A 12,713-nucleotide genomic window follows, 5' to 3' on the forward strand; every position below is an offset into this window, starting at 1 on the left:
ATAAATAAATTATGACAGACTAAATGAAAAATGGTTCTACAATGGCACTGAACAAAATTCACAATAAAATACAATTATATCGGTTTGCATATTCTAGATAATGATGTTAAAAAATAACAATGCAAAACAAAGACAAAGGCCAGCATACATACTGACGCATTGCTCACCTACATTTGTAGTAAGATGTAAACATGAAAGATGATTTTCATTATTGTTTATACAAATAGCAAAACAAAGAGAAATCTGCAACTGACCAATAGGGCATTGGGCTTGCCAATGGCCCACATGTTCACTTTGTGATCTTCTCCACCTGTCACGAGAATTCTGGAAGTCTTCTTCCCAATCTTGAGACAGTTGACATTGGATGCATGGGCCACAAACTCCTCTTAAATCACTAGGTTAAGGTAAACAAAAGCATATTTCAACAGCTGTGGCACTTAAAAACTTACAGCCCATGCGTTGGATACAACATTGCTACTGCAGCATTTAATCTAGTTCTTGGACTAATATGTGTAGAAAGCACTTATTTAATCTAGTTCTTGGATACAAACATAATGCCTGTACACAGTCTTTATTTTTTATATAACTATGACTGCAATAAGATTATGCTCGTTATAAAAAGTTTATAGTTTTCACTTTTTCCCAATTAACTAATTTCACCCAAATTTTTGAAATTAAATTCAGCTTATAATTTTCACACAAAATGTGCAAAGCATTAATAAATTTGCCCAACTTTACAAGGCTTTAAAGAAAATACTATGCTCTTCGTCAGGTGTTATCTTAAAATAGTAATACAGATATTCCTAATTATTTGAATATAAAACATTTGCTACTATTTCAAACTTGCAAGAAGAGCCACCCCTGCCCTGTTTAAGTAGAACCCTGCAATTCTAATTTCTAAATGGCTAGTTTATTGCATTTCATATTAGAATCACCAATTACCAAACTTTTCAAAAAAAACCGAGCATATTTTTTTACTGTAAAATGTGTATAGAGTTAAAGCGCTGTCAGAATTCACAGGAGTTAAAAGTAATCCGATGCTTCTCGCCAGATATTATCTTATGATATATATATAATTTCTGAAACAGAAATATTTGTCACCATTCAATACTTGCAACAACAAAAAATTCTATTCCTTCAAATTTTCCCTGCCATTTACTATAATATTTATGCAAAATCTTCTCTGTGCAAATTTCATGTCAACAGATAACAATAAGATAATGGAAACATACAACGTGTTTCTAAGAACGCATGGATTTCCTACACACATATCTTCTGTACAAAGGATACGTAACTTGTAAGCCCGCTTCATCGTCTGGGACAGAAAAAACAAGCCCTGAAATCAATCTTAATCTCTGTGATCTCCGGTTTCGCATAACTTTCTCCCGACTCACTAATACCCACCAACACAAATCCAAACCAAACGCCAAATAAGCTCTGAAGCAACCACTGCAGTTCAATGTGCCTCCGCAGGCCCAAATCTCACCGAACACCGGTAATTACCGGAAAACAAGTCAGCAAACGCACCACATCTGGAAACCTGCAGCACCTGCTCACATTTGCGACACCCAAAACACATCCCATCCAATTGCCCTCAGTTGACTCTATTTTTTTCAAATCTCGTCCTCTGCTGCTGCCTGTGATAATTTTTTTATGGGTTTTTGGCAGGCACAAGTACAGATGCAAAGAAATGTGGTTGGAAGGGCTGCAGTTGTGGACAGATCCAACAGCACAAAGGCAACAACATGTGCAAGACGACAGAATGTCCCCTTTCTAGTGCATTTTTTCCAAGGTTAAAACCAAAAAAAAAGCAAACACTCAAATATTCAGACCCTAGTTGAGCATTATTAATAGCTTGTGCAGATTAAAACCCTACCTCCGCCTTTTCATTGATTCTTCTCTGCAATAGCCGTTTCCTTAACATCTGAATCCGCTTTTTTTTTGGCTGTGAATTGTTTGAATTGTGTACTGTGGCTCTTCATCCTCTTGTAGTTCATCGTTGCTTTAATATATACATTTAATACTCACGATAGAAGCGGAAGCTTACTTGGAGAGAGTACACTCAAAGAGGGCGACATTTTTGGCCATCTACGAATACAATTTTTGAAATGTGTATATTACATTTGTCTGTATATATCTCTGGTGTATATACACACATGCAGTATAGATGAACTTTGCAACTTCCATTGGATTTATTATGTCCAAATAGAAATTAGTAATTATATTGGCTTCAAACGTAATGATTAGTGTTAGTTACTTGAAGAAAAGCACTTTTTTAATTTTAAATGTTACGCATCTTTTAACACACTTCAATGGATGTTGACCTGAATCTAAGTGGGCTTAAGAAAGAAAATCTCAACTAATACATTATACAATAGTGTAAATCTTATTAGGAAGGTTGAGAATGATTGTTATATTTTTGAGTTAGGTAGTTGGTTAAATGTTACAACTAAAAGATTTGAAGTTTGTTGTCTCTTTATTTCAATCCCCACCGTGCCTTTTGTCGATGTACTTTTTTGTTCTTGAATTTCAAATTTTGGTATAATTTCTGAAGACAATTATAAAAATTAGATTAGCATTAGGATGTGTTTTTGTGTTTACTTTTTGTGTGGGTGTTTTGAGCATATGATTCTAGCACATGATTTTGATTGAGATGGCACTCCTACTTTATTGATCTTAATTTTTAATTAATTCATAAAAATAGATGTTAATTTTTAGACGTGTTTTTAGTTTTTAAATTATTAGTTTATCATTTTGAATCAAATTCTTGGGTGTTGAAATGAACCAAGTCAATTTTGGAATGTGGATTTGACTCTCAATTTCAAAATCCAAATATCACTTCAAACCTAAGCCATTAATTTTAACTAGTTATAATGTACCAACTCTCACACCAAATTTTCTATTGTGTGCTTAGGTGGTGTATAAAGACATTACCCTTATATCATTTTCATGATTTAGCATCACTTGAAATCATTCTATCCTTTCAAATCTAACATTGCGTCTCAAAATTACACTTGATCTATCATAACACCACTTTGCATCAACATATTCTAAGCTTCATCACCTATCTTTCAACAAGTTCTAAAATCTTGGTTTCACACTAGGTCTTTGTATCACTCTTTGCATTTTTTGTTCAAGTAACAAATTTTGGGTTACCTTCATTATTACAACATTATTTACATTCATTGTGTTTTGTTTTCCTCCTTTTATCCAAATTATTGAATTGATTGTCAAAGTTTGTCACAAGGATAAGATCCTTGCTTGGCAACATATTAAAATATGTGCATTAAAATTGTCATTTCTTCATTTTAGGTTTAAACGCTCAAGGTAAATATTTATTATGAGTATTGAAGGTTTGTACGCATCAAAGATAAACCTATGGAAGGTTTTTTTTCAAAAGAAAGTTGATTTCATAAGAATTGAATCACACAAACAAATCCAGAAATTACAAGACAAGGCCATTCCAAATCCAAACTCCAATTTCAAGTTCACTATCAAATTATATCCTCTTCACTAATATCAAGATGCATGTTTATTATTTGTTATTTCATTCTATTTTCATATCTAACTAGATACATGCTTAAATATTTGTTGAGTTAAGTACATGTTTAATTTACTAGATTAAATATTTGTGGGGATGTATGGAATTGAATATATATTTTATTTACCAGCTTAAATATTTGTGGGGATGTATCTTATTTTCTTGCAATACTAATTTGATATTTGTGGGAATTAAATTATCCCTTGCAGTTATTTAGGAATGTTAAATTAATATAGAATAGTTATAAAGAAATAAAAACATCCTAAATACCCGTTAATGGGCTTTCTAGGGTAAATCTTATTGTGGGGATTTCCTTTGCATCTATTTGGGTTCGATCGAACCAAGGCTAGGTAAAATTTTGACAATGTCTCATGGGGAAATCCTAGAGTTTCAGGTGTTGGGTGTATTGTTTGGGATTATGCAGGTAGGATCCTTGCCAAAGGTGCTTAAAGGTTACCAAATGGCACGAACAATGAGGCTGAAGTTTGAGTTGTGTTGATGGTAGACAAACTAGCTTGTAATCTCAAAATCTCAAAACTCCATCTTGAAGGGGATTCCAAGACAGTTACGGATGCAATGTCGGGTGGATCCTCCCAATGTTGGAGAATAAATAAATTTCTCTCTATTATTTGTACAAAATTGGATTCTTTTCAAGACTTCAAAATTTCACATATTTGACGGGGAGGCTGATGATTTGTCCAACCTGGGATGTGATTTGGACCCCCAAGGTATTCGGTGGTGGGATAGCTCAAGGGTCGATGTGGCATGGGTTGCTTGAGCGGTACTTAGTAATAATTTCACTAGCCATTGGAATGTACAGTGCATTAATTTCACTTCTTTTCTTTTGCTCTTTATGTTGATCTTACTTCTTCATCATTAATTTTGAGTCGTCACCCAAAATTATTATTATGACAAGTTTTTTGTGACTGGATGTATGTGGGGTGGCACATTTTAAGTCATGTGGATGGGTTGGCTTACTCTTGATGTCGAAAATTCTAGATTTGGCAATCATTTGTTTCCCTTTGAGTGTGGTTTTTCTTGGTTTTTGGAGCGGGGGTGAGGTGTGGAGGTAGAATTTCTAATCTCAACCTCTTTGTTGGAGATGGAGGCCAATTTCACTCATCACTCCACAAAGAAGCAGCTGGCGTAAATAGGGGGCATCTCTGATAAGCAGTTGGGTGGCATCTTTCTCTATGATGAGGAGAAATTTCTAGACATTATCAAGAGATTGTTGGGCCACAAGTATTTGATGTCTAAGTTTCAGTACAAAACAAATATGGACATTATGTCCATGCTGGTGGTCTAGGGTCTTTCTTTTGGGACCAAAGTAGAAGTTGAGTGGGTGGCCAAAGCTTGTGTTTCAACTCATTCATTGCGTGGTTTGGTTTCTCTATTGGGGAGAGTAGTTTCAGGGCAGGGTTTGAGATGCTCATTTGGGGAAGGAGTAATGTCTAATCGTGTGAATGTGGAATACAGATTGTTATGCTTTGGCAGGATGGTGTTGACCGTGTGGCAAGAACTGATGAGGCTCTGGAGGCTTGGGAGGATTTTTTGGTGTATATTTATTCAACATAAATTGAAAGGGACAAGGCTCATGAGGCAAAGAAGATGCAGGACCGGGGCAATAAGGTGGTGACTAGCACTGCAAAGGGTCGGGGTTCTAATTTCGGCCAAAATTTGAAAACCAAGTAGGAAATATTTTTGTCCTCTATGTCCAAATTTAACAATTTAGTTTGGACCAGGTTGTTAGGTTTTGAAAGTTCGAGTTTGGATGGGGTAGATGGATGTAGTGGTTGTCTGTGTACAACTATTAATGTCGGATATGTAGTCTGTTAATATTTGCTCTCAAACTCTGGGTTTATCCCTTGTTTATGGATTGGTTAGATATGTATGCAAGTATCTTCATTTTAATATAAAAACTTATATATTATCAATAAAAAAAAAACATCCTAAATAAATATTTAGGTTGAAATAATTACAAAGGAACTATGCTAAATAATTTAGTTAGATGCACAAGTTGGATCAAAAATATGTACCCAAATGAATCTAAATTAAAAATAAAAGAATGAAAGTAAAAGTGTACCTTAAAGCTAGAGAGGAGGCTAAGAATAATGTCACATACAATTGTTACCAACAATTTGATGTTGGATCTAAGACATATGTGCTTTATGAAAAATATGGTTTTGTATTGACATAGGTTAATCTTGAAAGGAAGCAAAAGTCATGAAACAACTTCCTACACTAATCTTGAGGGAGGTTTATTGAAAACTTTTTAAATCTTTACAATAGTTATGGAAATAAACATAAATATCATTTATACAACATAGTGATTTGCGTGAGGAAAATCTCTTTCGAGAGGAAAGCCCCACACTCCAAAAATTTTCTAATATGCTATCCAAAAGTCACAAAGATTACAATAGTTGTGAAAATAAACATAAATACCTTTATACAACATAGTGATTTGCGTGAGGAAAAGCTCTTTCGAGAGGAAAGCCCCACACTCCAAAAAATTTCTAATATGTTATTCAAAAATCACAAAGATTGCAATAGGTACTTACAAAGCAAAACATGAGTATCACAAAATAGATATATGCAGGTAACTCTTGGCAAACAGAGCTAACATAATCTCTACCATCAAATATGAGACTTAATGATGAATGACCTGTTACAAGCATGGTTATCGTTGCACCAAAAAATCAAACTGTTAATGTCTGATACAACCACTAGACTTATAGAATACACAGGAGGCGGTTAAGCCATGTCACAAACTTGATCATTGCGTTGTACAACACAAGGAGATCAAGGGCGCACACCTTGCAACAATCCCTCGCTAGTGCAAGTGAGGGGTTTGAACCTGTGACCAAGCTCTGATACCACTTGTTATAAGTGTGGTTGTTGTTGCACTAAAAGAGCAACCTGATAATGCTTGATACAACCACTATACCTATAGAATCCATAGGAGGCAATTAAGCCAAGCCACAAACCCAAGTGTTGCGTTGTACAACACAAGGAGACCAAGGGTGCAGACCTTGCAACATGGCCTATAGTTATAATAATTAAATATGCATAAAATGTGGCTTTCAGGGGTGTTGCCTCTGAACCCTCGTTGAGACACCTGACCCTCAAACCCCCCAGCAAGGAGATGAGCCCTTTGGACCCCATAGGGAGAGTACCCCCCACCCCCTACACTCAACTATCAACGATAACCTTTTGTAATTGTATGGTTGAGACATCATTTTCCTAACATTATTCCACTTGTCAAATATCTTGCAAGAGCAATGGGAGGATCAACATCATGAATTAATTATTAGGGGTTGAGAGGCTCGCACGCTCTAAATACCATTTGAAATTCTTTGTGCTCACAAGTTTAATTCAATAAACTATAACATTTATCAAATTTTCTACCTTGACCAACTTCACCCTACCATCTTTGACCATATCTATAACAAAATAATATTTTACATCATGTGCTTCATCCTAGGATGAATGGTTAGGTTCTTAGCTAAGAAAATTGCATTGACTACCACAATAAATTATTATTCTCTTAAACCAAATGACTTCTTTACAAGCATGAGTAGTTGCCATATACTCGACTTCAATAGTGGACAAAGCAATCATATTCTATCGTTTACTTGTCCAACTAATTACAGTACCAAATAAAGTAAACATATGAGCACTAGTGAATTATCTACTATGAGCGTCACCTACCTATTTTGAATCCACATAATGATGGTATCAAGGGAATGACTATCTGTGCTCGCATTACCATGGTGTTACATAAAGAATGTAGATGCCTAAAATTAATTAAATTAATATTTTATTAATTTATTCCTTCTCACATAGTTAATTTTATTAATTATGTTAGCTCGTTATTCTTCTTAAAATTAATTAAAATATATTTAATTAATTTTGTCCCCTAGCCATATAATTAATTTATCAAAAAAATTATATAATCCCTCATTCTTCTAAAATTTGATTTAATCCCCAACCTTAGCCAAATTATTCAATATTTCTTCTAATCCCGATTAGTTAATTAATTAACTAATACCTTGGTTCTTACAAATCTTCCTCATGATTCCCTTCATTAAGTTGAATTGACCCAAGCCTAATCACCATTAGTATTTTCCTCGATTTTAAATTCATCCCACCTACCTAGGTCCACATGTGACTCCTGCTCATAAATGAACTTGCATTCAAGGGTCACTTTCCTCCTCCACCTCATTTTTGACCCATGGGTGCTCACACGCGTGTGATAATGCTCTTCCCCATATGAGCCACCCTACACTTTCTTCTTTCATCTGCATGTCATCCTCCCCAAACCTGGAACTCTTACACTTTGCCAAAAGTGTTTCCACTTACCATATTTATGTTATTCTCAATATATGGTCACACATGTGTGACCACACCTTGTCCTCTTCCCCATGCCAAGTGTTCTTCCCAAGACCTGACACCAAGGCTATGAACCCAAGGCACCTTATCTCCTCACATTCAATCTTGCCCTTCATAATCTTTCAATCTCAATCGTCCATTTCAATTTTTGAAATATATAAATTGGAGTCTCCTCCCTTCACAAATTATCCACTTCATTTGCAATCTTATGATACTATTTTATCTCCATAATCACTCCCATTGGAATCCTCGTTATCCTTGTTTCAACACTCAATCCATTCATATTATCCTCATAATGCCAAATTTCTATTGCAGTCCTTCATCCTAGTCCACTCATTCTTTGATCAACCTATCATTTTCCATTGTTGTTGTGTAACTTGGAGAGAATCTCACATTCCAATCCAAAAGAGAAAATCAAATGGAGATTGGGCGGATCCATTTTTAGGTCTATCCATGGTGCTTGGAAGGTAACTTAGTTTGTTATATTTGAATATGTTACATTGTTTTATGTATTTGGCATGTTTAACTAACCTATTATTTTTCATTGCTTTCAAAAGGTACCCTGCAAATATTCAAACAAACTAACAAACATATGTACAATTTATAAACAGACATCAAACTGTCATTGCTTGGGAAATTTAAGGTCTAGTGTAGATCATAACATACATCGAACTACCAACTGCACTTAGGTAAGGCACCATTCGCATGTCTTCCATCTTCAATGGGGGCATTGGACAATTTGAAGCAAATAACTTCATTTTAATTATAAAGAAACACGTAATGTTTGATAATCCTACATGTAAAACCTTTGTCAAACTGAATTGACATACTTTGGCCAAGCCATACTTTTCTATTCACTCCATCTCTTTTAATTTTCATCTCAATAATATATTTAGTTGCACCAAGATAATTCATTTTAAATTTAGTTGTAAGTCGAGACTTTAGTTAAAAAATTTAGGTTATGAAAAGCATAATAGAATGACAAAGAGCGATTCTGGTAGTAGGAGGAGTGCGGGTTTCATTGCTTAGGGGTGAGAGACCTTAAGTGGCCATTGTCTCCACTTTTCATTGTTCAAAATATTGTGGGTGGAGTGTGTCGGGGGGGTTGGGTGCACAAGGGTCATAGGGTATTTTTTGAGTTGTGAGGCAGTTGTTTTAAGTGTTTTTTGTTTGTCTAGTTTGGGAGGTGTTGCAATGGTAGTGAGGAGTGTTGGCGTTTTATTGAAATTGTTGTTGTGGGAGATTTTCTCATGTTCATGCTCTCAAAGGTAGTTTTTTGTCTAAAGTTTGTGTGTAGGGTTCTTTATGATGTTTTTTTTACTTTTTCCTCCAAGATGCTTGCATGGCCTTGCATGGAGGTTCTTCCTTAAAGCAAAGTCTTTCTTTCAAAGATGCGGTGATTGGGAGAATTTATTCTCCAATCATGTAAGATAAATCTAATATTGGCCTGAATAGTACTGTAATCAATGAAATCTCTTCACAAAATGGAAGGTTACACTCGTCGAAGGTGAATGGTTGTCTTGCAAGAAGTGAACATTGGCCAGTGATTGTGATCCAACCTAACACTGTGGAGGAGTATGTTAACTATTTAGCCAATCACACCTTGATTAAGAAATCATGGGTATAAAAATTTCACTACCCTTTTTGGAATCATGGGCCCATCGCACGTGGAACCCGGAGGGAGAAATGGAGGTGATGTTGGCTACCAATAGCTATTTCATGTTGGTATTTTCATGCATTTCAAATAGAAACAAGGCTTTTGAAGGAGGGACAAATTTTTATAATCGAATTGGGCTTTTCATTAAGCCATGGCATGTTGGGTTCAACCCTACAAGGAAGCTTCCATCAAGGGTTCAAGTTTAGGTACGACATTTGTGTTTCTCTCTGAAATTTTGGAGATGTGACATTTTTCATTCGATTGTGATTTGCTTATAAAACCAATGGGCTTGTCACAACAAACTACAGACAAAAAGGTAACTACTTATGCTCATGTTTGTATTGAAATTGATTTAAGTAAGCCTTCACTACATTCTATGGAAATTCAACTAAGATCCACCTCTTGGATCCAACAACTTGATTATGAAACCTTGCCTTTGTATTATCAAAAGTATCATGAATATGGTCATTTTACATTGGATGTGTCCTAAATCTAATCCTACAGGGCCTTCAAGTAAGGGGTCGCCTCATCCACCACCTAAACAATATAAAGGGAAAGCTCCTATGGTGGAAGATAAAGAGGGATTTATCCCAGTCAAAGCCCAAAACAATTGGAGAGGGCAGAAGAGAACTCTAACAAATAGGAAAATGATGACGTGTTCAATAGATTTGATGCTCTAAGAGAGTTAGACCAATTTGATGAGCCCCTCCCAGGGATGCCTATTGGACGAGAACCTACCAGTATAAAACAAATAGTTGGTGAGAAGGACAACACTCTTCCTACTAATTGGCAAGTTGGAGGCCTAGATGCTCAAATGAACACATTTATCCATTTGTTGACTTCAAGAGACTTAGAACTGAATGGAAGAAAATAGGTGTTAGAGTGTTCAGGGTTAGTCAATTCAATGGCTATTCTAGAGAAGGACCCTCAAAATGTTGGCAAAAGTAAAGGAACCTCATATGTATTGGGGTCACAACAAAAAAATCTCAAAAAGGGGTTTCCTGAGAGGTCCCCTAAGGTGGGCAGGAAGAAAGATCAAGAAAAATTGAAAGTAATTAGTGAGACATTGGTTGAGTCTAGTTCAGTGAAAACCATTGATTATCACTTCTCTCCATCCCCCCCAAAAAAATTCTTTCATGGAATGTAAGATGTTTGAATAGCACCCCTAGACAAAAGGTTATTTGAGATTTGATTCATTTTCATTCTCCTAATATTGTCTTCATCCAAGAGACTAAGATGTTCATGGAGGGTATGTTGAAATTGGCTTCCAGGATTTGGGATAGAGGAAAATGTCAATACATTGGAGTTTAGGGCAGTTATGTTGGAGTGGCTTGCCTCTGGGACCCACAAAAATTTATTCTTATTTGGTGAACTTATAATAGATCTTTGATGTCTTTGGTTACCTCAAGTTTGGAGTTTGGTGAAGTTAACATCCTTACCAAAGGTGTATGCTCCAATTGATCTCCTGAGAAAGTCTGCGTTGTGGTCTCATATCAAGATGGTTAGGTTTCATGCTCCTTGTCTTCCTTGGATCCTCGCAACATATTTTAATTTCATTTTAAGTGTGGATGAAAAGAGAGGTGGTGTTGTTAGGCTTGAGCATTCTTCCAGGCTCTTGAGGGATAATATAGATCTTTTGAGCTTAATTGACATAAAGCTAATTGTTTACTTGGAAAATTAGGAGATGGGGTTTTGAAGCTATCTCTAAGAGGTTAGACAGGTTCCTTGTGTCTAATTTTTGGGTTAAAGATATTCAGACTGCCAACTCTGAAATCCTTGATTGGAAAGGATCAGATCATTGGCCAATCAATATTTCAACTACTTTCTTCAAGGCCTCTAAAAATCCCTCTTTCAAATTCCAACTTATGTGGCTTTGAGACTCTTCTTTATAGGATTTTATTGCATAACGGTGGTCCAAAGGGAATCATGTGTATGGGATTGCAATGTTTTCATTTGTTAAGAGGCTTCAATTTGTTAAGTACATATTGAAAAGATGGAATAGGTAGTGTTAGGGCAATATTTTCAAGGTTAAAGTGGTTTCTCAATCATGCCTAGATGACATTACTTGCCAAATCCAAGCCATGGATTAACAAAGGAATCCATGATATTAGAAGTTGTAGATTTGAAATATCTGGTGGTATGTGAGTTGCATGAATAAATCTTCTCGAATAAAAAGTCTCATATTGATTGGTTATAGGAAGGAGATAGAAACACTGCCTTTTCCCATAACTCTATTAAGGGTAGAAGGCAAGGGAATCTCATTAACTCTCTCAAGTCCTCTAAAGGGAATCAACTCTCGTCTTTTAGTATGATTTCAAGGGAGATCATCCACTAATATTCCACTTTGTTTATTAAGGATACCCCTCTAGCATGGGAAGAAGGAAATCTTGTTTTGGATTTCATTCCCTCATTGATTTCTAATGAGACGAGTGATTCATTGAATAAACCCATCACTTTTAATGGATTAGATGGGATTGCATTTTAGATAAAGAAAGGGAAGGCCCCTAGACCCGATGGCTTCCAAATGGAGTTTTATCAAGAGTTTTGGGATATTGTCAAACTAAACCTTTTGGAGGTAGTTTTGGAGTCTCAAAGGAATAAACAAATGTTGAAAGCTATGAAAGTTACATTCCTTGATCTTATACCAAAAAGGGAAGGAGTTGATATTTTGGACCTCTTTAGGCCTATAGCCCTATGCAATGTGGTTTATTAAATTAATATTAAGTTGATAACAGAGAGACTTAAGTCATGGCTTAGTTCTCTTATTTCACATGAGCAAGGAGATTTTATTGCTAATAGACAATTTTTGGATGGGGTTGTGGTTACTTCAAAGACTATTCATTCCATGGCAATCTCCAAAGAGAATGTTATATCTATTAAGCTTGACATGGCCAAAGCTTATGACTGGGTTAACTAGACTTTTTTGCGTAAGGTTTTGGAAGCTCATAGATTTTTCAACGAGTGGAATAAGTGGGTCATGAGTTGTGTCACCTCCTCCTCTTTCTCTATTATCATTAATAGTGAACCCTCAAAGCTATTTGGAGCTTCTTATGGTCTTGTAACGGAGGGAATTTGCTACCTCAGGGATGATGAATCCTTAAGAACAAATCCACCCTTTGATACCTC

General features: G+C 35.7%; 1 protein-coding gene across 3 annotated transcripts in view; it reads right to left on the minus strand.

Annotated features, from left to right (window-relative positions):
- Nucleotides 1-2,109, minus strand: part of LOC131033647 (katanin p80 WD40 repeat-containing subunit B1 homolog KTN80.4) — a 41,652-nt gene extending 39,543 nt beyond the window's left edge. Inside the window, exons 1-2 of one of the 3 annotated variants that reach the window (XR_009103639.2) lie at nt 1,291-2,109; nt 255-385 (exon numbers count right to left, since the gene is read on the minus strand). Coding sequence is in view for 2 of the 3 variants with exons in the window: in XM_057964916.2 (XP_057820899.2) it covers nt 255-385; nt 1,291-1,312 (153 nt within the window). In the remaining variant the exon portion in view is untranslated. The remainder of the gene's footprint in view (nt 1-254; nt 386-1,290) is intronic. The other 2 variants (XM_057964916.2, XM_057964915.2) reach the window with 2 other exon arrangements.
- Nucleotides 2,110-12,713: the final 10,604 nt, after the last annotated feature.

This window comes from Cryptomeria japonica, chromosome 3 (genome assembly GCF_030272615.1).
Source record: "Cryptomeria japonica chromosome 3, Sugi_1.0, whole genome shotgun sequence".
NCBI lineage: Eukaryota > Viridiplantae > Streptophyta > Pinopsida > Cupressales > Cupressaceae > Cryptomeria > Cryptomeria japonica.